The sequence below is a fragment of the Podarcis cretensis genome (genome assembly GCF_951804945.1).
Source record: "Podarcis cretensis genome assembly, chromosome: Z".
Classification (NCBI taxonomy): domain Eukaryota; kingdom Metazoa; phylum Chordata; class Lepidosauria; order Squamata; family Lacertidae; genus Podarcis; species Podarcis cretensis.
The window spans coordinates 49,610,383-49,637,604 of NC_137184.1; the positions used below are offsets into that span (position 1 = coordinate 49,610,383).

Here is a 27,222-nt window from a genome sequence, read left to right on the forward strand (position 1 = left end):
GACTAACCTGATCTCGTTTTTTGACAGAATCACAAGCCTGGTAGATGAAGGGTTCGCATTGGATGTAGCCTACCTTGATTTCAGCAAGGCATTTGACAAGGTGCCCCGTGATATTCTTGTAAAGAAGCTGGTAAAATGCGGACTTGACTATGCTACCATTCAGTGGATTTGTAACTGGCTGACTGACCGAACTCAAAGGGTGCTCATCAATGGTTCCTCTTCATCCTGGAGAAGAGTGACTAGTGGGGTGCCACAGGGTTCTGTCTTGGGCCCGGTCTTATTCAACATCTTTATCAATGACTTGGATGATGGACTCAAGGGCATCCTGATCAAATTTGCAGATGACACCAAACTGGGAGGGGTGGCTAACACCCCAGAGGACAGGATCACACTTCAAAACGACCTTGGCAGATTAGAGAACTGGGCCAAAACAAACAAGATGAATTTTAACAGGGAGAAATGTAAAGTAATGCACTTGGGCAAAAAAAATGAGAGGCACAAATACAAGATGGGTGACACCTGGCTTGAGAGCAGTACATGTGAAAAGGATCTAGGAGTCTTGGTTGACCACAAACTTGACATGAGCCAACAGTATGACGCGGCAGCTAAAAAAGCCAATGCAATTCTGGGCTGCATCAATAGGAGTATAGCATCTAGATCAAGGGAAGTAATAGTGCCACTGTATTCTGCTCTGGTCAGACCTCACCTGAAGTACTGTGTCCAGTTCTGGGCACCACAGTTCAAGAAGGACACTGACAAACTGGAACGTGTCCAGAGGAGGGCAACCAAAATGGTCAAAGGCCTGGAAACGATGCCTTATGAGGAACGGCTAAGGGAGCTGGGCATATTTAGCCTGGAGAAGAGGAGGTTAAGGGGTGATATGATAGCCTTGTTCAAATCTATAAAAGGATGTCACATAGAGGAGGGAGAAAGGTTGTTTTCTGCTGCTCCAGAGAAGCGGACACGGAGCAATGGTTCCAAACTACAAGAAACAACCATATGTCAGGAGTGCTCTGATGGTGTTTCCTGCTTGGCAGGGGGTTGGACTCAATGGCCCTTGTGGTCTCTTCCAACTCTATGATTCTATGATTCTATGACATGAAGCTGACCAGTCAGCAGTTACCTGGCTCTTCTTTTCCCTTCTTTTTGAAGATAGGGACAACATTTGCCAGTCTCCAGCCCGCAGGGACCTCACCTGTTCTCCCAGAATCCTGAAGGATTATAGACAGAGACTCTTGAGATTACATCTGCAAGATCCTTTGGCCCTGGAGATCTGAATGCACTTAAAATAGTTCCTATATTGGGCTGCAGCTCCCTCTCTGCATCATTTATTTGGTTATCACAAGGTCCGACTCTGTCACCCAACAGCATTTCTCCATCCCTCATCTACAAAGTGGACCAAGTTAGAAATGATGTATTTGGTTGGCTCTTGTATGCTTTTTTTTAAACTGTAGTGAATAGCAACCACTGGTCACCAAATCCAGATCAGGATCAAAGCACTGGAACTCCTGAAGTCTCTCATCACTTGTTTGATGGGGGGCCCCTCTAGTCCAGCATCCTCTTCTCACAGGGGCCACTCAGATGCCTATGGGAAACCCGCAAGCAGGACCCAAGCACAAGAGCCCTCTCACCTCCCATGGCTTCTAGCCACTGGTCTTTGGAAGCATTGCTGCCTACAACCGTGAAGGCAGAGCAGAACTTTCATGGAGTGCACACAAATGCTGGCCAATCATTGCTGCACCCAACCAACAGTTTTATGGCAAGTTCCCCCAAGCTGCTGCCCTCTGGCTGTCAGTGAAATTCAACTCCCATCAGCTCTTCCTAGCAGAGCCTTTCTTTCTTTTTCTTTCCTTCTTTTTTTCTTTCGCGATCCCCTGCAGCCGAGGAAGATGGTCTTCCATGAAGACGGTTTTAACAGTGAGTTCATAAGTGATTGTGGAGGTGAATTCTGGATCCACACATCCTTCCACAGTGGGGACATTGGTTTCCGGGCAGGAGTTGATCATGGTGTGGATTTGCCAAGCATGCCTTCCTCCTAACACGTTTCTCCCTTGCATCCTGAGTTCAAGTGTCTTCAAAGCCCATGACACCTTTGGTAAAGGCTATTCTCCAATTGGAGCGCTCACAGGCCAGTGTTTCCCAGTTGTCAATGTTTATACTACTTTAAAAAAAAAAAATGCATTGACAGTCTTTAAACCTCTTCTGTTGGCCACCAGCATTACACTTTCCATTTTTAAGTTTGGGCTGGTCCACGTGAATTCTACTTTCTAACTTACCCCTCTTCTTCTTCTTCTTTCTACTACTACTACTACTACTATTTTTTAATGGTCCATACACCTCCCTCTCCCCAAGCACTAGAAAGCCCCAAGAAAGGGCTGCAGCATGTACACAGAGGGTTGACACACACTTACAGAATCTGGAGCCAAAGAGAGAAAAGGCAACAGAGAAAACGCAAAAGCTTTCGGAGCTGTTTGACTTTGCAAAACATGTGTTAGCACTTATGCACACAGGAAGAGAGTTCATTCACACAGCGTGAAGAAACTTAAACCTAAGATGTTACACCCTGTATTGGGGGAGCAGCCTGGGGCATGGAGGGAAGAGAGTAACCCTTTAAAGAGCCAAGAAAAAGGCAGAATTCCTGTTGCTGCTGCTGCTGTTGTTATAGAAAAGATACCAGTGGAATTCACATCATGAATGACAAGGACTTGGGGCAACAAGACTAGAGCCTTTAACCATCAGCCTTTGCCAAGCTGGTGCCTTGCACATGTTTTTGGGTTACAGCTCCCATCAGATGCTGTGGAAGCTCCTGATGGGAGCTGTAGTCAAAAACATCTGGACGGTACCAAGTTGGCGAAGGATGTTTTTTGGCTTTGGCCTCTTGAGAGAACATGAATTTCTCCATTGCTGGTGGATCTCATAACTGTCCTGTTTGTTTCACATATAACACTCTTAAAAGTTTCCATATTTGTCTAGGGATGTGGGCGTGGGTGTGTGGGTGTGTAAATTCTCATAGCTACTTTCAGCTACTAGGATGATCTTCTGAGGACCATGAAGATGGTGGAATGCAGCTGTCTACCACCCTCAGGCCTCCTGGTCCCTCTCCCAAAGGACTTTTTCTCTTGCACTCCCATATCCTTAGAACTGCCTCCTGGATCACCTCTACGATGCCACCTCTCATTCTTCCCCCACCCCACCAGCTTTCCACAAAGCCTTTGGAAAAGTCTCCACACCTTACAGCAGGGAGAGCTGTAGACCAACCTGGTTCCCTCAGATGTTGCTGGGCAACCAGTATGGCCAAAGGTAACATGATGATGGGGGTGGGGATTTCCTTAACAGCTGGACGATGCTCAGTTGGTCAGCCCTGCCTGCAATGATCAAGCCCAAGCGCATTTTACAAAAGTAAAGGCTCACTGGCTACACCATACATTTAAAGCACTGTGAGTCCACTTAAAACAGTCAGGGCTTCCCCCAAAGGATCCTGGGGGCTGCACTCTACTGACTTGCTGGGAGACCCCATCTCCCTCAGAGAGCTACAATTCCCAGAGTTCCCTGGGAAGAGGGGTGAATTGTTAAACCACTCTGGGAATAATAGCTCTGGGAAGGGAACAAGGGCTCTTCTTTTGGGTTCTAGCCAGCCAGCCATGCCCCACTTCCAAGTTACTCCATTCCATCCTCCTCTTTCCATCTTTCTTTTTCAGCTGACACTTGTGACTACTGAGTATGCTCAGTCCACATTCTGCTATTTTCTCTGTGGAGTGGAGGGTTGCCCCCTTAGGATTTTTAAAAGGGGTTTAACTCTCAAGGTTCTCCCTCTTAACTCTCAAGGTTCTCCCTCACAGCAAACTATGGCAAGTTCTTAAAGAAATGGGATCCTGATGACCTCATCTGTCTCCTGAGAAATCTCTATGTGGGACAAGAAGATACAGTTAGAACTGGATATGGAACAACTGATTGGTTCAAAATTGGGAAAGGAGTACGGCAAGGCTGCATATTGTCTCCCTGCTTATTTAACTTATATGCAGAATTCATCATGTGAAAGGCTGGGCTGGATGAATCCCAAGCCGGAATTAAGATTGCCGGAAGAAATATCAACAACCTCAGATATGCAGATGACACAACCTTGATGGCAGAAAGTGAGGAGGAATTAAAGAACCTTTTAATGAGGGTGAAAGAGGAGAGTGCAAAATATGGTCTGAAGCTCAACATCAAAAAAATGAAGATCATGGCCACTGGGCCCATCACCTCCTGGCAAATAGAAGGGGAAGAAATGGAGGCAGTGAGAGATTTTACTTTGTTGGGCTCCATGATCACTGCAGATGGTGACAGCAGTCACGAAATTAAAAGACGCCTGCTCCTTGGGAGAAAGGCGATGGCAAACCTAGACAGCGTCTTAAAAAGCAGAGACATCACCTTGCCAACAAAGGTCCATATAGTTAAAGCCATGGTTTTCCCAGTAGTGATGTATGGAAGTGAGAGCTGGACCATCAAGAAGGCTGATCGCCGAAGAATTGATGCTTTTGAATTATGGTGCTGGAGGAGACTCTTGAGAGTCCCATGGACTTCAAGAAGATCAAACGTATCCATTCTTAAGGAAATCAGCCCTGAGTGCTCACTGGAAGGACAGATCGTCAAGCTGAGGCTCCAATAGTTTGTCCACCTCATGAGAAGAGAAGACTCCCTGGAAAAGACCTGATGTTGGGAAAGATGGAGGGCACAAGGAGAAGGGGATGACAGAGGACGAGATGGTTGGACAGTGTTCTCGAAGCTACAAACATGAGTCTGACCAAACTGCGGGAGGCAGTGGAAGACAGGAGTGCCTGGCGTGCTCTGGTCCATGGGGTCACGAAGAGTCGGACACGACTAAACAACAACAACAACAAATCACCTGAGCTTGCTATTGGAAGGAGTGAGGATAGTAGTCTAAGTTATGGGGTGGGGCCTCTGTAACGAAACCCCAAAATTGCACCCCAGACTCTCTCCAATTACAGTGGTATCTCTGGTTACATACTTAATTCGTTCCGGAGGCCTGTTCTTAAGCTGAAACTGTTCTTAACCTGAAGCACCACTTTAGCTAATGGGGCCTACTGCTGCTGCTGCGCGATTTCTGTTCTCATCCTGAAGCAAAGTTCAGGATGAGGGAGCCTTCCCAGACCCACTGAAAGAGGCGGTTATTAAACCGCTTCTTAAAAAACCATCTTTAGATGCGGCCAATATGGCCAATTATCGCCCAGTCTCAAATCTTCCATTCTTGGGCAAGGTGATTGAGTGAGTGGTTGCTGAACAACTCCAGGCATGCCTGGAAGAAGCGGACCATTTGGATCCCTTCCAGTCGGGATTCAGGCCTCATCATGGGACTGAAACTGCCTTGGTCGCACTGGTTGATGATCTCCGGCCGGCTAGGAACAAAGGTGAGAGCTGTTTCCTAGTTCTGCTGGATCTCTCAGCGGCGTTTGATACCATCGACCATAACATCCTTCTGGACCGTCTTGAGGGGCTAGGAGCTGGGGGCACTGTCATACAGTGGTTCCGCTCCTTCCTCCTGGGCCGTGTTCAGAAAGTGGTGGTGGGGGATGAGAGTTCAGACCCCTGGGCTCTCACTTGTGGGGTGCCTCAGGGTTCTGTCCTCTCCCTCATGCTTTTTCAACATTTACATGCAGCCACTGGGAGAGATCATCAGGAGGTTTCGGCTGGGTGTTCATCAGTATGTGGATGATACCCAGCTCTACCTCTCTTTTAAATCAGAACCAGTGAAGGCAGTGAAGGTCCTGTGTGAGTGTCTGGAAGCGGTTGGAGGATGGATGGCGGCTAACAGATTGAGGTTGAATCCTGACAAGACAGAAGTACTGTTTTTGGGGACAGGAGGCGGGCAGGTGTGGAGGATTCCCTGGTCCTGAATGGGGTAACTGTGCCCCTGAAGAACCAGGTGCGCAGCCTGGGAGTCATTTTGGACTCACAGCTGTCCATGGAGGCACAGGTCAAATCTGTATCCAGGGCAGCTGTTTACCAGCTCCACTTGGTACGTAGGCTGAGACCCTATCTGCCTGCACACTGTCTCGCCAGAGTGGTACATGCTCTGGTTATCTCCCGCTTGGACTACTGCAATGCGCTCTACGTGGGGCTACCTTTGAAGGTGACCCAGAAACTACAACTAATCCAGAATGTGGCAGCTAGACTGGTGACTGGGAGCGGCCACCGAGACCATATAACACCGGTCTTGAAAGACCTACATTGGCTCCCAGTATGTTTCCGAGCACAATTCAAAGTGTTGGTGTTGACCTTTAAAGCCCTAAACGGCCTCGGTCCAGTATATCTGAAGGAGCGTCTCTCCCCCCCCCCCATCGTTCTGCCCGGACACTGAGGTCCAGCTCTGAGGGCCTTCTGGCGGTTCCCTCACTGCGAGAGGCCAAGTTACAGGGAACCAGGCAGAGGGCCTTCTTGGTAGTGGCGCCCGCCCTGTGGAACGCCCTCCCATCAGATGTCAAAGTGATAAACATCTACCTGACATTCAGAAGGCATCTGAAGGCAGCCCTGTTCAGGGAAGTTTTTAATATGTGACATTTTAGTGTATCTTTCATCTTTGTTGGAAGCTGCCCAGAGTGGCTGGGGAAACCCAGCCAGATGGGCAGGGTGCAAATAATAAATAATAATAATAATAATAATTAATATTAATATTAATATTATTAACCCGAGGTACTATTTCTGGGTTAGCGGAGTCTGTAACCTGAAGCATCTGTAACCTGAAGCGTATGTAACCTGAGGTACCACTGTATAGCAAAATCACGGCTTCTACTCCAGCCTTCTGGAAACAGCTTGGTGTGGGGTGGGTGTCCAAAAATGGATAGGAAAAGGGTCTAGGCCTCCCCTATCAAAGGACATGTTGCTTGCCCACTGTCTCTATTTGTTCTGCCAGTGGTCATTGTTCTTAACATTATTTGAATTCTGCAACATCCTTTGGTGCTGAATTTTCATGGTTATTTTTCAGCTACCTGGGCACCTTATTGAAAGGAATGAGAGAAACAAATGCTTTTAATAAATAAAGCATGTGGTGCTGGTGAGGGGAAGCAGGCAGCATTGAAGTCGGAAATGATGTTTAATTTTAAACAATGAACAAGTAGTGTCAGGCTGGCTTATATCAATTAAGAACTAAAAGCACATCATCGTGGCTCTTCTGTGGGCACAACACAGATGGCTTTATGCACATGATTAAGAGGAACCAGAAACTAACTGAAGAGGGCTACAACTCCTTCCACCCACCTTTCCTCACCTGATTTTAAGCACTGCCACATCGCCAGTAGTTCCATCTGCCCCCCACCAGTTGGATGGCATGCATGGCATTTCCCTGATTTATCCTCATGACAACCTTGTGAGGATGACTAAGACTGAAAGATGGTGGCCGGGTGAAGGTCACCCAGTGACAATTTCATTTGAATCACTGGTCTGTCACACTAAGCACTACATCACATTGACTCTCTCGAAAGACCCCACCGCAGCTTTCACCAACCTGGGGCCCCTTACAGATGCCCAGCCAGCACAGTCAATTTGAGCTACAACTCCTACAAGCCCCAACAAGTGTTGCCTGAAATCTGCTTTGTCTCTAGCACACTCATTCAACTTAAACCTTCCCAACACCTCCTGCATTCCATTTTGAGGCTAGTACAGTGAAGGTCTTGGGTATTTCCCATCATACCCAGCATCTCCTTCCCTTCCCCTTACTGTTTTGCTAAACATCCATCCTGATTTAAAAACAAAACAAAACTCTGGATGACAACTTGTGGGTTCTTAGTTGGCCCTAACAAACATATACTTTGCAGCTTTAAAACTTCATGTGAAATAATTTTAGTAGCTGATGATGATCACAGACTTTCCCTCAATGGATAAGGGAAGGATGTTACAGCGGCATTAAATCTGGGAAGGAAAACAAATGTGGGTTGGTAAGGACAGAATGCCAGACCATGGCTTCTGCTCGTTCATCATTTAGATGCCACGTTATGATCCTGTGTTCTAGACACAGACTGGGGAGCAGTTGTGGCACGTGTGAAGCTGCCTCATATGAGTCAGACCATTGGGTCTATACCAAGCTCAATACCACCAGCACTTACTGGCAGCATCTCTCTAGGATTCCAGGCAGGGGGCACCCCCCAGCCCTACCTGGAGATGCTGGGGGCTGAGCCTGGGACCTTCTGCATGCTTTCTAGATGTTTTCTACCTCTGAGGTACTCCCAACATTCATCATAGCTGCAGGGGTGGCTGCCAAGAAATGGCTTCTGCTTCTCATCCAGGAAGACATCAGGGTCGGCATGTCTGTGGCCCACTCACCCTCCCTACTCCACAAAAAGGAAGTGTTTAATTAAGAAACCTGCTTAGTGACACAGACTGTGCGGTGCTTGGGAGGCTGCAAAAAACCAATGTTTGGAGCCAGCTGTAGAAGAACCTAAGACAAGCTCTGCTGGAGGAGGCCAACCAGGTGCCTGTGGGAAGCCAGAAAGCAGGACCCCAGCACAAGAGCAGCTCTCTCCCTCCCTGCAGTTTCTGGCAACTGGTATCCAGAAGCATTACTGTTTTCAACCATGGAGGCAGAGCATTCTTCGTCATGGCTAGTAGCCATCAATAGTCCTCTCTTCCAAGAAACTTTTCTTCTGGCAAGCAATAGAATTGCAACCAAGCGGTATGTAAATCTTGGGGTGGGTGGGGGGATAAGACAAATCTAGCATTTTCTGTCACTCAACGTGGGTATTTTCCACCCTGTGAACTAGGCCAGAGATCTGCACTTTCAGGTAAGCAAGGTACAATCCTCAAGTGCATTTTTAAAAAGTGGGGAAGATTCATAATCTCAAGCAGCTTCCTGTCTGTTCATTGTAAAGTTTAAGGAGTTGCAAGACCCCTACAGCCTGTGGCAACCAGAAGCTGCACATTTAGGAGCTGCGCAGTGAAGGTAAAACTCCTCATCACCATGTATCAGCCCCTCCAAGGGCAAAAGCAAGGAGGGAGCTAGAGAAGTTACAACTGCATTTCACATCCACTCTGTGCCCAATCCTGCTAACTGGAGGGTGTTAAAGCAAGACTCAATGTTGAGGAGGTGTTCATTAGAGCTACAAGTAAGCAGTAAGGTCTAAAAAGAGTTTGGGTGGATTCTTGCGAATCATGCCCATCTGGGAACAGCAAAAGAAAATGCAAGTGCCCTGCTTTATTACAGAGTTTGTTGTTCATGAATCAAATTGGAAAGACAGATGCACACCCCTTGTGGGTAACTAAAGAGATGCAATCAGCAAATATTTCTATCAAACTGGTTTGCAAAATAAGCAGCCCTCTGAACTTGTCATACCAAAGTCTTGAGTCATTCAAGCACAACTTTGGAGAGAGTTGTAGAAAAATAATAATAATGACAAAGCACAACAAAACCTTGTCTATCTAAACCAACCTGGTGCCCTCCAGTTGTATGGGCTGATGGGAATTGTAATCTAAAACAAGCAGGATTTGAGCACAAGAGCACTCTCCTCTCCTGTGGCTTCCAGCAACTGGTGCTCAGAAGCATTTAGTAGCCATCAATAGACCTCTCCTCCTCCCTGAATTTGTCTAATCCTCTTTCAAAGTCATCTGGGTTGATGCCATCACTACCTCCAGTGGGAGAGAGTCCCATGGTTTCACTATGTGCTGCATAAAGACCAACTCAGAGATGTTTGGGACTGAACCTGGGACCTTCTGCTGATGCTCTAGTCTATCACTTCCCACCAGGCTAAGAAAGGTTGGCATAAACAAAGTCCATAAATATATTGCAGCACTTCTCATCTGAGCTAGCTAAGGGCAACACAGGGGCTAGGACTCACCATCAAACTTTTTGTACCGGGAACTGAAGGTTGCTTGCAAGTTATTACTAAGTTCCACCACAGCATTTCGGAAGTCCTGTTTGCTCTGCTGGCTGTATTTTTCTTCCATCTCTTGAGAGCAGCATGTGTAGCCTTGAGGGCAGACTTTCAAGTGATCACCTGGAAACACAAAGGTGAGAAAGCTTTACACACGAGTACATCAATCTATGACAATCATGGGGGGCGGGGCAGGGCGGAGGCTGAGTTTGCTGCTGCGGCAGCAGCTGTGTGCAGAAAGGTGGCAATTGCTCTGGATAAAAAGCACTAATGCGGAACGGACAGGAACCTCACAACCATTTAAGGAACACCCAGCTTTTTAATCAAGTAAGTATTGGAATCAGTTATAGCAGGTAGCAGTCTTATGGGATATGCGTGTTTGTGCGTGTGCATGTACTTTAGATGTGTGCATTACTTCAGTTGTGAAGCACAGAGTTCACATAGCACTTCCCACCTCCTTGCTGATGCCTCCAAGAGCGCAGATCTCCCTCCCCCAAGAGGTGTGCCTGCCATCATCTCTTTGCAACAGCCTTTGCCAAACTGGTACCCTTCCAGAAATTTTCAACTACAACTCCCATCAGTGCCAGATGGCATAGCCAATAGTATTACAGGATGTGGCGGGTGGCTGATGAAGACACACCTCTGTCTCCTGACCTTTGAAAACCGAAGAACTTGTTTTTGTACCCTACCTGTAGTATGTTGTGTGGAAGTATTGTTGCTGTACACTTTTTAAAACTGCATTACATTTTTGTATGCTGCAATTTGCCCTGTGGCCTGGTGAAGGCTGAGTAAGACATGATGTGGTTGTTATTATTCTCCATTGTAAAGAAGAGCAGAAATGGTTTGCAAGGTTGGGTTTGGTGATACAGGAAGCCTGCCAAGTGAAAGAGACTTCTGCAGACAAGGCAGCTGTTGCCCCAACTGACGGACTGGTTCGTGCCCTTGGTGCTGAAACCTCAGTCCTTCCTTCCTTCCTTCCTTCCTTCCTTCCTTCCTTCCTTCCTTCCTTCTTGGAAACACTCACTGGGATTTCCAACTCAAAATATTATCCTCTTCTCTCAACCACCAGCTTGTACCATCCTCCTTCATGGTTTATGACTTCCTTTAGAATCAGCTATAAAAAGAACCCAGGGCTAATCCAATTTCACACCAGACTTGTGTTCTCCTTATCAAGGGTATTAGGGTCCCTCTTATCATTGCTAATTAACAAGTGTTTCCAGAATGGAAGCCCTGTTAGTCCAGTATTTGGGAGAAAGGACAGTGCAGAGTCCCAGAGCATCTTAAACGGGACTAACAACTTTATTCTACCATCAACTTACGGCGGGCTTAGTCAGATGCATGACATTCATTGGAAAAATTGGTGGATGCGTAAGAATACAGATTTAATGAAATGCACAGGAAATGCTGCATTCAGGTTCTGCTTGAGGGCTGCCCTTTGGGGCATTCAGTAAGCCACTGTGAGACCATGATGCTGGATTACATGGGGCAATGGCCTGATCCTGTAAGCTCTTGATATGCTCTTATGAAACAGAAAAGATAGCTATAGATCCTTCGTCACCCTCTTCAGGGGTCATATAAAGAAAATTTAAGATTCAGTCATATTATGGGCTAGGGATGCGGGTGGCGCTGTGGGTTAAACCACAGAGCCTAGGACTTGCCAATCAGAAGGTCAGCGGTTCAAATCCCCGCAAGGGGGTGAGCTCCCGTTGCTCAGTCCCTGCTCCTGCCCACCTAGCAGTTCAAAAGCACGTCAAAGTGCAAGTAGATAAATAGGTGCCGCTCTGGCAGGAAGGTAAATTGTGTTTTCATGCGTTGCTCTGGTTCGTCAGAAGCGGCTTAGTCATGCTGGCCACATGACCCAGAAGCTGTACGCCGGCTCCCTCAGCCAGTAAAGCGAGATGAGCACCGCAACCCCAGAGTCAGCCACGACTGGACCTAATGGTCAGGGGTCCCTTTACCTTTACATATTATGGGCTTGTTTTAACACTGTAACTATAGAGGAAGGCTCCAGGTGACTGTAGCAGTTGTCAGTTCCCAAACTGATACAGACAGCGAGAGAGTGTCCCCCCCCCCCTTTCATCAGCTCAGGAGAATTTGCAGCATACTACCACAAAGATGTGGTGCTGGAGTAAGTGGCCAAGAGAGATGGAAGGGGGCTCTCCACAGGTGGGTGTAGCTGCTAAGAACTGAGAAGCTGCTAATGCCACCCAGAAGCTTCCTACATCAAGGAGGCTTGTTCATGGGCTCTTGTGCAAACTGGCCGTAACCACATTCCACTTCCACTGCTACCAGCAGGTGCAGAGTTCATTCTACCAAACACCACTATTAATTATAAATTTGAAAGTAATAATAATTCTGCTATTCGAGGTGCTAAATACTATTGATTTCCATGCCAACAAAACATATTGTCACTTCCAAATCCAAATGCATTACTTCTCGTCCAACAGAAGGGAAAAGTAATCATGTGTGGTTGTGTTTGTTCATATCAATCCTTTCTTAGCCCCTCCCCTACCTTCCTTTCGCATAGCTTGATTTTTAGAATTCAAGTCTATTCCAGTAAAGGTAAAGGTAAAAGTTAGGTCCAGTCGAGGCCGACTCTGGGGTTGCGGCGCTCATCTTGCTTTACTGGCCGAGGGAGCTGGTGTACAGCTTCCGGGTCATGTGGCCAACATGACTAAGCCGCTTCTGGTGAACCAGAGCAGTGCACGGAAACGCCGTTTACCCTCCCGCCGGAGCGGTACCTATTTATCACTTGCACTTTGACATGCTTTCGAACTGCTAGGTTGGCAGGAGCAGGGACCGAGCAACGGGAGCTCACCCCGTCATGGGGATTCGAACCGCCGACCTTCTGATCGGCAAGTCCTAGGTTCTGTGGTTTAACCCACAGCGCCACCCGCGTCCCTATTCTATTCGAGTAGGGACCCCTATTTTCCTTTATATAACTTTGTACTTGTGCACTGTGATTGTGCTGTATGCAATGAATCAAATATGTTTTATAAAGGGATGTAAACAAATATAAAATATAAAATAAATATTGTAGTATTAAATTATAGTAGAAATAAGGTAGCCTTGCAAATCAGTTGTTAGTCTGCAAATATTTCCACTAACCAGACTATCAAAGCTTCACTAAGTCAGTCAGTGCAAGGGAGGGTCCAAACAAAGAAGTGCCTGAATTCACCAACCACTACCACCAACACCAAAGTGGAACATCCATTGCACCAATTATCATTCCAATTCAGAAGGCAATTTCCCAGATCTAAACTGAGCATGCTGCTCTAGGATTCTACTCAGGGTTACAGATTTAGGACTTCTGACCCAATTTCTACTGCTCCAACAAGCCCCAGGTGTATAAACTAGGGGTGACCAACATGTCTTCCCTTGCTGCCCATGAAACCTCTGAGCCCACCTCACTCACTGTCTCCTTGGCCATGAAGCGGTGGTTAGCTTCTCCCTGCCACACACACACACACACACACACACACACACACACACTTGTAAAGTACATAGAGCTGATGGAGGAATCTAGAAGAGTGGCTCACTTTTCCACTTGACCTTTCAGCCCCATTGCTTTTTCAAAACCCATCTTAATTCTACTGGGTCCAACTTTTACCCAGATCCCTTAGAAAAGCAAAGTGTGTGTGTGTGTGTGTGTGTGTGTGTGTGTGTCTCCCCACTTTCTTTCAGTCTAAATGGGAAGGGGGCAAGAGAGACATAATTGGGGAGGGGGCATGCTCACAGCACTCGTTCAAAACTCCAGCTGTGCCCACATGCTTAAAAAACTTGGTAACCCCTGAGATGAACTTTCACGAATCATTCCAGGCACATGTGTGGGTCTGAAAGAAAAAGGGAGCGAACCTGCTTCTAGTTTACAAGAGTTTCTCTTTCTGGGAGCAAATACTTAACTCACCACAGGTAGGTAGCTAAGGAGCTGTTTACAAGAGTGAGGACATGCAACACACTTCCCAATGCCATGCTCATTGGGGGCTGGCTGTAATTAGATGGAGCAGGGAAGAAAACCAGCCTTTATTAAGCCTTATGGGATGGTCACAAGGTATTCTGAGCACACAAAAGTTAAATTTGGAGGGGGAGACGTTCTTTGGGCAGCTTTCACAACGAAAGCCTCACCCAGTATGCTACAATGGCCTACAATGTGGAACCAGACCCTTGCCAAATTTTGCCAAGTGGCTAAGAAACTGGCCCTCTGGATGGGTTCAGTGCCCAGGTGCTGGGGGGGGGGCTATTTTCAGCAAGCCTTTTGTTGTCTGTGTCCTCAGCTGCTGGCTGGTCACCTGGGTCTAAAGAATATACAGTTCCCTTCCATGCAACAAGCTCCTCACCACAAAAACAAGAAATTCTAATTATTTCTGTGGCATGCACTTAAAATACCCTATACAACCAAAGGCTGTCTGGATTTCAATTTCCACCCCCACCCCCACCCCCACCCCCACCCCGCTTTTCCCCCCACTTTGCTTGCTGACAGCTTAGGGCCTGTGGATTTACTACAGAGAGAACACCAGACACTTTTTTTTTTTTTTAAAGGAGGAAAAGAATGAGAAAGATTTATGCCCCTCTCTGTACAAGCCAAGGAGCCAAAAGGCACATTAGGAAACTGAATTCTGTTCTGGAAGGGGTGAGGGAGAGAGAGAGAGACCTTGCCTTCGCATTCATTCATTCCCAAATTTCCCTCTACATATACTTGTTTTACAACCCCAGGGTCCAGTCCTGCAAATGCAGCTGCCATATGAACGACTTAAATAAAATAGCTGCTGCTAGATGGAGCCAGTCCACATCAAAGTGGATGGACACAGACACCCACCCACACCCACAAAGAAAATGCTATATCAAGTCATCATGCAACACTTAAATATCAGTAGAGTCTGGTCCTCAACCAAGACTTGGGGCTGCCATGTACTTTATAGTGCAAGAACAGCCTGACTGATGGATCAGGCCAGTGGCCCATCTAGTCCAGCAACCAGATGCCCCAATGAGAAGCTCACAAGCAGGATTGGAGCGCAAGAGCCCTCTCCCCTCCTGCAGCTTCCAACATCTGGTGTTCAGAAGCAATACTGCCTCCATAGATGCAGTGGAATAGCCATCATGGTTAGTTGCCAAGGATAATCTCATCTTCCATGAATCTGTCCAATCCTCTTTTAAAACTATCCAAGTCGGAGCCCATCACTGCCTCCTGGAGGAACAAGTTCCATACTTCAACTGTGCTGGACTTTCTGTTTCTCTGTCCTGAATCTTTTAACAATCAGCTACTCTACTCCCTCTACTTCCATGCTATGGTGAGATATGCAAATGTTATGCAAATATGTCCCTTTCCGTGTTTGTAATGCATGTCCTATTTTATTACATAGCAGGCCACCCAAAAACATGAGGGCATCAGAAGAGCCTGTCTGCTGGCTCAGCCAAAGACCCATCATAGCGCAGCATCCTCTTCTCCTGCTGACCAACCCCAATGGGAAGCCTGCAAGCAACAGCCCCCCCTACTTGTAATTCACAGGAACTGCCTCCAACAATGGAGGCAAGACACGGCCATCATGGTTAGCAGCCCCATAAATCTGTTTCAGTCCCTTATAAAGCAGTCCAAATTGGTGTGCATCACTATATCTTATGGTAGTGAGTCGACTTTTGAGTCCCATTGATTCCAAGGGGGATGAGGTCTGGATCCAACCCTTACAGGACAATCCTGCATACCGCTGTTATTGTACTCAGCGGGGCTTTCGGGCAAGGGAGGGTGCTCAGGTTTGCAGCTCCTAAAGGTATCAGAAGCTTCTCATTTTTAAATTATTGTTTTTGTTCTTAAAAACAAAAGAAATACCCAGAAATAATAAGGAAAAACAGAGAAAAAGAAGGAAGACAAGAGAAGGACACCCACTGCTGTTAGCTCAGTCAACAAAGCATGAGATTCTTAATCTCAGGATTGTGGGTTCAAGGTCCACGCTGGGCAAAAGATTCCTGCATTGCAGGGGGCTGGACTAGATGACCCTCAGGGTCTCTTCAAACTCTACTGTTCTATGATCCTGTTATTCTGTTATATGTATGGGTGTGACCATTATCAGAGGTCTAGCTTGGCAAAGCACGGTCAGTGAAGGATGTGGCCAGAGGAGAGGGTATGGTGTGGAAACAATCCCACGGGCCAGGGAGAGACAGTCTGAGGTCTATCCCACCCCCTGACCCATTTAGCCAGAGATGCCTAGGGCCTCCTCCACAGCACAACAGGATTTGCATCTCTCAAGATTTTGCAATCCAAACTGCATTTGCTCGCTACCTTTTCTAGCAAGTTTTGCAAGACTTTTCTCTTGTATTATTTTTTTAAAAAATCCTGCCTTCTTTAGGTATGAGAGTGGCAAGGACACCAATGCAACCCCCTCCCCGCAAAAAAAAAGACTGAGAAGTATCATTCAACCACCTCTCCAATGTCTGAAACATCAACATATCGCCCACAAACCACTTTCAAGTTTATCTTTCGAGCCAGAAGGCCCAGAAATTTCCTGTTTTTTAAAAAAAGGAACACAAAGACACCCACGACCACATTCTGCTCCTGCAAAATCGTGACATACACCAAACTTGGCTTACAAAAACTACCCAGCTCTTCTTTTTACTTTTCTTTAGAATAAAGCAACTGTCACTGTGAACACAGAGGATTTTATTCTATTCAATGAAGACAGAGTACTTGTTTTTTTTTCTACATATGCCACACACCATCTAGATCCATTGCACTTTTTTCCAGCTTCAAAGTGCTTCTTGGGAAGCCAGTTTCATATTGAAAAGAAAAGCTCATTGTAGATTGATTCTGCATTATGCCATTTTGAAAGCAGATGTTGGCAATCCCTGCAATGGGAGACATATTCACACCTGCCCAACGGCATTGTGGGTGGGCATAGTCCAAGACTGCAATTGCCACTTCCTTCTTCATTCACCTGGGGCGTGTGGAAAGAGGAAATGGCATGGGTGTTCAAGTGCACATCAAGCAGCCACAACCACCCAGGTGGAAAGCCGCATGATGAGGACGAGCATAAACGATTCCAGATTAAGATAAAGCTACACCTGTTGCTCTCCACTTGCTGCTGAACTACAAACTCCCATCTTTTCTATTTGTCATGCTGGATGGGGCTGATGGGAGTTGGGGAGTCCAGCAACATTGCGAATACCACTGGTTCTTCCCAGTCCTGAACCATTATTGTATCTCTAGATCTCTTCAGCTAAAGCTAAAGCTCAACACTCAAACCTGCAACATCTCACTGGCTCTTTTGGAAGTCACTCTGTTTTGGTGGAGGACACCTATGCTGGTCCAGGTAAAGGTAAAGGTAAAGGTACCCCTGCCCGTATGGGCCAGTCTTGACAGACTCTGGGGTTGTGCGCCCATCTCACTTAAGAGGCCAGGGGCCAGCGCTGTCCGGAGACACTTCCGGGTCACGTGGCCAGCGTGACATCGCTGCTCTGGCGAGCCAGAGCCGCACACGGAAACGCCGTTTACCTTCCCGCTGGTAAGCGGTCCCTATTTATCTACTTGCACCTGGAGGTGCTTTCGAACTGCTAGGTTGGCAGGCGCTGGGACCGAGCAGCGGGAGCGCACCCCGCCGCAGGGATTCGAACCGCCGACCTTTCGATCGGCAAGTCCTAGGCGCTGAGGCTTTAACCCACAGCGCCACCTGCGTCCCATTGCTGGTCCAGGAGTAGCCATTAAAACTAGTCTTCCTGCTGCCCAAGTTCCTAGCAAGGAACTGGAAAGCCATGGAACATAGAATCATAGAATAGAATCATAGAATCATAGAGCTGGAAGAGACCACAAGGGCCATCGAGTCCAACCCCCTGCCAAGCAGGAAACACCATCAGAGCACTCCTGACATATGGTTGTCAAGCCTCTGCTTAAAGACCTCCAAAGAAGGAGACTCCACCACACTCCTTGGCAGCAAATTCCAGTCAGGAAGTTCTTCCTAATGTTTAGGTGGAATCTTCTTTCTTGTAGTTTGGATCACTCCAGGGGAAAGGCTATAGCTCAGCAGCAGTGCACCTCTTCGCAGGTTCAATCCCAGGTGGCAGCTCTAAGCAGGACTGGGTCAATTTAGGCGATACTAGGTGGGCCAGTGGTCTGACCTGTCACCAAATAAGACAGCTTCTTATGTTCCCATTTGTATAAATTTAGCACTTTCCATCATATGGTACTGCAAGGATTCCACCTTTTCTCCCCTCGCCCTCTCCAGAAGTGGCACATATTAACCTATCTTCAGCCCCAAACTTCACGTGAGACTAAACATGTGCCTCTTTGTGTTGCACAAACATTTGCAGGAATGCAGGCAGCTGCCTGGGGTGCCTGATCAGACTTAGAACTGGGGGTGTGGCAGGAAGGAGAAAGAGTTCCCCCCTGAAGATAGGATCCTGATGAAAACTATTTGCACCTGGAGGGCATCTCCCGCAGAAGCCAATGAGAGATGCGTAAGGAAGGAAAAGCTTGGTGGGTGGTTTTGCTCCAGGCTACAGTCTGGGGTGGTGGTGGTTTTGAACTCTCCACCCAGCCACAACAATGACCAGCTCACCACCATTTACATGGAACTATTTACATGCACACAACACTGAAAGAGATATGTTGAGCATCCTGTCCAACATAGCATTTTACTTTTTACACCTGGGAGGGGTGCAGCAGACTTGGCATACCTGTTCCCCAGTCCCACTGTTCAATTTATTAAATTGCACACAACCCCGCCACCACCCTAATAAAGCAGAATATTCCAACCGTAAGTCTTCTTTAGGGCATTGTTTGAACAAATGAATTAATCTAAGGCAACACCAGGATAACTTGCTGCTTCAAAAGCACAGTTTTTTTGGTGTGTGTGTGTGTTGTTTTAAAAAAACAATCAGAAGTGATTGGTGTTTTCTGTTTAATATATTTGTGTTTCTAAAAAATGTCACATTCCACACCACTCTGATAAAAGAGGCAGGCTGGGGGTTAATTCTGGGTTTCCTATGTAAACCCACTTCCTGCCCCTTCTCCAAGAACCAGGGCAAATAATTAAGGTTAATCTTTGTTAGCTCTGTATGTTTCCTTTGAATCCTGTTACCACATTCCTTCATGCAATCAACTGCGCTGCTTTTTTTTTTAATGGAGAGGCAAATCCCAGCACCCCCTTATGCCTGTCTCCTGCTCAAAAGGTTACGACCTGACTCTGCCTGCGGCCTCCTGACCTCTGGTTCCTGTCCCTGCCCCTCCAGCTTTGCAAACTTACCTCTCAACAGACCGCTTTATAATCAGCGGACCATGGCTGAAAATTGGAAAGGGAGGGTGAAAGTGTCTGAAAATGAAGGGCAGAAAATACTCAACAAGCTTCCTCAGTGGACCCAAACACACACTGAACAGTTGAAATTCACAGTGGTATCTCACGTCTTCCAACAGTGCAATCCTGTGCACATCTACTCAGAAGCACGCCCCTCTCTTTAAGTGCACAGGAAGCTGCTTACACCAAGTCGGACCCTTGGTCCTTCTAGCTCAGTATTGTCTACACTGACTGGCAGCAGCTCTCCAGGGCTACAAATGTGTCTCTGGACCAGCCCTACCTGGAGATGCCGGGGCTTTACCCTTGGGTCTTCTGAAAGCAAAGCTGAAGATCATTAACTACAGACCTTCCCTAGGTAAGCTCTACTGCGTTCCATGGGGCTCATTCCTCTGCTTGAAGGCATCACAGAGGCATCTGGTTGGCCACCATCAAAGCAGGATGCTGGCCCAGGTGGCTCAGCCAATAGGTCCCTTCTTACATGTGTACTTCCAGGTCTCGGTGTTCCCTAACTGTAAATCAAGGCAAAAGCACTTGTTTTCTTAAGACTATGGTGCGTGAAGTGTGTTTAGCATGTCATTTGCCCATAGTAGTCGTAGCCTCTGCTTTAATTTGGGCGCATGTATGCCTTGCATTGAGCTTTGCTTTTATTCATTTCTTGCTTTTGTTTGTTGATATTTTAATGGTCTTGCGTTTTACTTTGTATTTCAGTTCCCCACCCACCCTGCTTATTTACTGCAAGTCAACCTGATAAGTTCACACAAATGCAAAAAAAAGAAAAAGAAAAGAAGAAGGAACAGTTCTAGTATTAACAATGCTTTCTACCTGGTTAACTGTGACAGAGTTAAGCAGGCATTTCCATTCCTCCCTCCCCTCACCTACATCCCTCAAATTTGTGTTCAACTCAACTTTGGTTTTGCATTGATAATCTATTCCAAGCATTTATTTTTTAACATTTGCTCTCCGTTCCCTATACCTTCTACACCACTGGCAGTCTACTGGGAGGGGGGGAAATACTAACTAGGTACGTGACTTTTGTAAGTAAGATCAAAATCTTGTTTTATGGACAAAAGGCCCTTTGGAAATTATTGCAGCTTCAGGGAAAACAATGCTTGGTTTTGTCCACTAATGAGAAATGCCAACTTCCTTCCTTTATTTATTTATTTATTTATTTATTTATTTTTCTATAACATGGGACATTAATTTGGGGGCAGACTTTTTGATTCCTTCATGCTCTCGGTCAGCAAAAATTCACAGGCGCTGCTCAAGGGTCTCTAAAAATAGGGTCTCTTGCCTGTGACACCTTCCAGGCAGACAAAGCATGCAAACCGCCTTCCAGGTGTGCAGTTCTGCCCACCTCAACTTGATCTGTCCAATGTTTGCAGGTATTGAGGCTCTCTCAGGATCTGCTTCACTTCCTAAAGCTCTGCTTGCATGTTCAGACATCTCTGGAGAAAAGAACAGGTTCTTTACGTCTAGGATGCTTTGCAGCATCAGGGAATTGCTTGTCAACCAATATATACCTCCCACACCTCCAACCCAGGTCCTGAGTGCAAATCTGGAGGACAAAAACCTTTCCTGACAAGAACATCTACATATCTTGGTGACATTCCATAAACTCACTGACCAAAACATGTACTTTTTCAGCGTTGGGGGTGGGTGGGAGCTCACAGCAAAAAGGAAGTTTCAATTACTTTGTGAAGTGAAGTAGAAAAATTAAGATCTAAGCAAACTTTATTAGGAATGACAAGCAGAAGGGCAGGACTTTGGTTTCTTTTGCGTGGGTGTCAAATAACTTTCTAGGAGTTTCTTCCGAGGCACATAAAATAAGCAACATTTAGTCATGAAGGGCCTTTTTATTTTTGCAAATACACTCTACAATTTAAAAAGGCAAACTGTATTAACACTTAAATGAAACTGCACTCCAAAGATTCTTAAGGAGGTAAAGATTCAGGGTCTCCCTCTCTTTCTGCCTCAGGGAGAAGGAACTAAGTTTCAAAACACACACTAAAAACCATCTGCAAATAACCCCTTGCCCAGGTGCCTGAAGAAAGCAAAAACAGCCTCTAGCTGATCAAACCACTGGCAGTCATCTTTGAGAATTCCTGGAGAACAGGCGAAGTCCCGGCAGACTGGAGGAGGGCAAATGTTGTCCCTATTTTCAAAAAGGGGAAAAGAGAGGACCCAAATAATTACCGCCCAGTCAGTCTGACATCAATACCAGGGAAGATTCTGGAGCAGATCATTAAGCAAACAGTCTGTGAGCACCTAGAAAGGAATGCTGTGATCACCAATAGTCAGCATGGATTTCTGAAAAATAAGTCATGTCAGACTAACCTGATCTCGTTTTTTGACAGAATTACAAGTCTGGTAGATGAAGGGAACGCAGTGGATGTAGCCTACCTTGATTTCAGCAAGGCATTTGATAAGGTGCCCCATGATATTCTTGTAAAGAAGCTGGTAAAATGCGGTCTTGACTACGCTACCACTCAGTGGATTTGTAACTGGCTGACTGACCGAACCCAAAGGGTGCTCATCAATGGTTCCTCTTCATCCTGGAGAAGAGTGACTAGTGGGGTGCCACAGGGTTCTGTCTTGGGCCCGGTCTTATTCAACATCTTTATCAACGACTTGGATGATGGACTCAAGGGCATCCTGATCAAATTTGCAGATGACACCAAACTGGGAGGGGTGGCTAAAACCCCAGAGGACAGGATCACACTTCAAAACGACCTTGACAGATTAAAGAACTGGGCCAAAACAAACAAGATGAATTTTAATAGGGAGAAATGTAAAGTATTGCACTTGGGCAAAAAAAATGAGAGGCACAAATACAAGATGGGTGACACCTGGCTTGAGAGCAGTACATGTGAAAAGGATCTAGGAGTCTTGGTTGATCACAAACTTGACATGAGCCAACAGTGTGACACGGCAGCTAAAAAAGCCAGTGCAATTCTGGGCTGCATCAATAGGAGTATAGCATCTAGATCAAGGGAAGTAATAGTGCCACTGTATTCTGCTCTGGTCAGACCTCACCTGGAGTACTGTGTCCAGTTCTGGGCACCACAGTTCAAGAAGGACACTGACAAACTGGAACGTGTCCAGAGGAGGGCAACCAAAATGGTCAAAGGCCTGGAAACGATGCCTTATGAGGAACGGCTAAGGGAGCTGGGCATGTTTAGCCTGGAGAAGAGGAGGTTAAGGGGTGATATGATAGCCATGTTCAAATATATAAAAGGATGTCACATAGAGGAGGGAGAAAGGTTGTTTTCTGCTGCTCCAGAGAAGCGGACACGGAGCAATGGATCCAAACTACAAGAAAGAAGATTCCACCTAAACATTAGGAAGAACTTCCTGACAGTAAGAGCTGTTTGACAGTGGAATTTGCTGCCAAGGAGTGTGGTGGAGTCTCCTTCTTTGGAGGTCTTTAAGCAGAGGCTTGACAACCATATGTCAGGAGTGCTCTGATGGTGTTTCCTGCTTGGCAGGGGGTTGGACTCGATGGCCCTTGTGGTCTCTTCCAACTCTATGATTCTATGATTCTATGAAAATGAGAATAATTTTATATCACATATAATTTATATCACACCACATATCTGGGCTCCTTCAGGAAGACAGGTGGGATATAATTTCAAGAAATATCAAGTTTCCTTATGCTGTCCTGGGGTTTTTGGTGATGTTCTAGGTACACCTGTGAAGGTTAGCTGAGACAAAAATGTCCCCTGCAGAATAAGGGCCATAGACATGGCAAGTGATTAGTGCTAATGGTGACTTACAAGGCCCTCAAGATCTTGGAGCCTAGGTGCATCTCTTCCTACAATGTCCTACCTGAGCATTAGCATTTTATTTTTATTATTAAACTTTTAACTCACATTTCCTCCAAAAAGCTAGAGGATGGCATAGATGGCTGTACTCATCCTCGCTGTAGCATCCTCACAACTACCCTCTGAGATAGGATATCCTGAAAGTCAATTAGTGGCCCAAGGTGACCCAGTGGGTTTCATGGCTGAGTGGGGATTTGATCCTCTGTCTCCCAAAGTCCTAGTCCAACACTCTGACCATTGCTCTCCTCTGTCACGGAGGGTCTCCTCCACACCCCCTCTTTCAGAGCTATAAATTGTGTGGGGAACTTCGCTGGGGGGTGCTGGTCTCCTGTGATGGGCAGGATGCAATGGCCTTATTTCAACAGCACATCAAGATCTGGCTATAGTCAGTTTTTCTGCTCAGTTTGAGGATTCTTCACTTTGCTTTTTAAAGACTACTCCTATTGTTTGTTTCACATGGCGAATTGTTGTTTTAACTGAAATATGCACCCTGCCCTGAGATCAGATGATATAGGGTGGGTTAGAAATATTTTGAATAAATATATAAATATATGACACCAGGCTCCTAAATTTAGCAAAAACTATCTAGAAGGAAACTCCTTGCATTTTATTATACTCAGCAGAAATTACATGTGTTTGGAGTGCAGAAACTCTCGCTAAAAAAAAGCTGTTTGCCTGAGGATTTTCTTTTAAGGCTCAATTCAAGCAACAGATGATATAGCCATGGTTTGCGCTAACATGGCTAAACACCGCCCATCAAGGTTAAGGTTAGTTAATAGTCTGTTAATTCAGGCAAAATGGCAAAACAGAGCTAGGGCAACCCATCATTTCCAAACCTCTTTCAAACTGCAGCCTCCAAAGTAGAATGGGCTTGCCTGCAGTGAGTAAGCTGCAAGGGCTGTAGCTCAGTGGCTGAGCATCTGCTTTGCATGCAGAAGGTCCCAGGGTTAATCCCCAATGGTATCGCCAGGTAAGGCAGGGAATGTCCCCAACCTGAAACCCCGGAGAGTCACTGCCAGTCAGTGTAGACAGCACTGTGCCTAAGCTGGGTAGAAGCTTCCTGGGCTTTAATACTCTAATTTTTGTTGCTGTTTAGTCGTGTCCGCCTCTTCGTGACCCCCTGGACCAGAGCACGCCAGGCACTCCTGTCTTCCACTGCCTCCCGCAGTTTGGTCAAACTCATGCTGGTAGCTTCGAGAACACTGTCCAACCATCTCGTCCTCTGTTGTCCCCTTCTCCTTGTGCCCTCCATCTTTCCCAACATCAGGGTCTTTTCCAGGGAGTCTTCTCTTCTCATGAGGCGGCCAAAGTATTGGAGCCTCAGCTTCAGGATCTGTCCTTCCAGTGAGCACTCAGGGCTGATTTCCCTAAGAATGGACTGGTTGGATCTTCTTGCAGTCCATGGGACTCTCAAGGGTCTCCTCCTCTTTACCAGAAGCATTTACGGACTAGCCCAGTCCTCCTAGTCCACTGACCACATGCCACTGAAGCTGGGGGTGGTCAGTGTTCCATCAGCAAGAATCATCACAGCAGTGATTAGCCAATTAGAGCAAACACAAAGCTGCTGTAAATTTTAAAGAAAAGTATTATTTTTATTTTGAATAGAATAGAATTACTTACAAAAGTGGCAGGTAGGCAGCAAACCCACACGCCTCACAATAAGCATTCCTGCTCCTCCCTCACATGGGAAGAGATGCCTCTTTTAAGATGATAAATGCAAGCACTTTCTTTTTCTTTTTAATTCTTTCCCCCTTGTATGCAAACATATGCAGATTTAATCAATGAATCCACTAAGATATCTTGAACTGGGCAACAACCTAGAGGTGTCCTTTGCAGGAAGAAAGGAGGTCTTTTATAAGGGGGAAGTGGTACACCTGCTTGCTCTCACCCTGACTTGGGTCTAACTGTAGCTTGCAGGGCAGTGGCTGAAGAAGGAGCAAAAAGGGTTTTCTTGTGTGTGTGTTTCTTGTGGCTGATTAGCTGCTCTCCCTGTGCAAAGGTCAGAGGGGGCAGGGTTTCTGTTGAGGCAGGTGATTAGCTGTGGGAGGAGCTTATCAGAGCTTACAGGGCAGCGGCAGGGCAGTTTGATCCATCTTTTAGATTTAGGGGAGCTAGTCTCAAACGTTTGTTGGGGGAGACCTAGGTTTTTTTTGGGGGGGGTTATTTGTCCTGTCTTCACGCTTTTTATGATGGAGGACCGCTGTAGTCACCCCCAACGACACGTTCTCAAGATGGAGGGTGAGGGAACAGCTGCAGTCGCCTGCGGTTCCTGTGCAATGTTTGCCATCTTGCCAAAGGTTGCAGGCAGCTTTACCTGCAGCAATTGCATGTTGATTGCCCTCTTAGAAGACAAAGTCCAGCAACTGGAGGAACGTGTGGCTACGCTCCAAAGAATTAGAGAGCTGGAGCTCTTCTTGGAAGCAACAGAGCACACCGTCTCCACCAAGGAGGAGACAGGGGACTCCCCTGAGAAGGAGGCTAGTTCACCAACACAGGAGCCAGATATATGGAGAAACGTGACTCAAAGAAGTAGGAGGCCCAGGGTTCGCTCTGATTGTTTAGAAATACACAATCGCTTTGAGGTCCTCTCCCCTAGCATGGAAGACAAAGAGCAGACTCCATTTGAGGATCTCTCCCTCGTTACAGTCGATCAGATATATGTAGACGAGCAGCAAAGTCAGTCCTCAGGGAATGTGCAGGCGACCTTGGAACGGACAGCTCACGGAAGAACCCCAACCAAACCTAAGAGGAGGCGTGTAGTGGTGATAGGGGATTCCCTACTGAGGGGAACAGAAGCAGTGATCTGTGGGCCTGACAAGATGTCTCGGGAAGTGTGCTGTCTCCCCGGGGCTAAGATCCAAGATGTAACTGAACGACTGCAAGGAATCATAAAACCCACTGACAAATACCGCTTCCTCTTGGTTCATGTGGGAACCAATGACACTGCAAGCAATAGCCTCCAGAAGATCAAAAGAGACTATGAGGCTCTGGGCAGGAAATTGAAGCAATTAAATGCGCAAATTGTCATCTCATCTGTCCTCCCAGTTGAACGACGTGGCCCAGGGAGAGAAAGGAAAATAGTGGAAGTGAACAGCTGGCTTCGCAAATGGTGTAAACAGGAACGGTTTGGATTCTTAGATCACAGACTGCAGTTTCTTGAAGATGGACTTCTGGCAAGCGATGGGCTGCACCTCACAACGGTTGGGAGAAATGTTTTTGCCAAAAATCTCAGAAACCTCATCAGGAGGGCTTTAAACTGACTAATGTGGGGGAGGGAGACAGTGCTCCTGAAGGTAGGAGTCTATCAATTGATGAAGATGATCATCCAAACGTCATAGACCAAATGGAGCAAACAGCACGCAGACCTAGTGGTGGGAAGAAAAAATCCTTAAATAAGAGACACGGGGGAATGATTAATGGACTTCAATGTCTGTACACTAATGTGCAAAGCATGGGAAATAAACAAGATGAGCTTGAGCTCTTGGTACAACAAACTAAATATGACATAATAGGCATCACTGAAACCTGGTGGGATAAGTCCCACGACTGGAATGTAATAATGGAGGGATACAATCTATTTCAGAGAAACAGGCCAGACAAGAAAGGAGGAGTGGCGTTATATGTCAGGGATGTGTATACCTGTGAAGAGATCCAAGATTTAGAACCTCAAAGCCAAAGTGAGAGCATTTGGGTCAAAATTAAGGGAGAGAAGAATAACAGGGACCTCATTGTGGGAGTTTACTATAGATCCCCAAGCCAAACGGAGGACATAGATGATGCCTTCCTGGAACAGATGGCCAAGCATGCAAAAGGAAGGGAGATAGTAGTAATGGGGGACTTCAATTACCCGGATATTTGCTGGATGTCAAACTCAGCCAAGAGCATAAGGTCAAACAGATTCCTCACTGGCCTTGCAGACAACTTCATTGTCCAGAAAGTGGGAGAAGCAACAAGAGGAACAGCCATTTTAGATCTGGTCCTAACCAATGTTGATGACCTGGTTAGTGGGATAGAAGTGGAAGGATCATTAGGCGCGAGTGATCATGCTCTTCTGAAGTTTACTATACAGCGGAAAGGAGCAGCCAAGCATACTAGGACTCAATTTCTTGACTTTAAGAAAGCAGACTTCATAAAACTTAGGGAAGTGCTGAGTGAGATCCCATGGACAGTAATACTAAAAGGAAAGGGAGTTCATGGTGGATGGGAGTTTGTTAAGAGGGAGATAGTAAAAGCACAACTTCAGGCAATACCAATGAGACGGAA

General features: G+C 46.4%; 1 protein-coding gene across 1 annotated transcript in view; it reads right to left on the reverse strand.

Moving 5' to 3' along the window:
- Positions 1 to 27,222, reverse strand: part of GPC4 (glypican 4) — a 107,618-nt gene that overhangs the window by 37,955 nt on the left and 42,441 nt on the right. Inside the window, exon 2 of the mRNA XM_079962808.1 lies at positions 9,825 to 9,983. Coding sequence (XP_079818934.1) covers positions 9,825 to 9,983 — 159 coding nt within the window. The remainder of the gene's footprint in view (positions 1 to 9,824; positions 9,984 to 27,222) is intronic.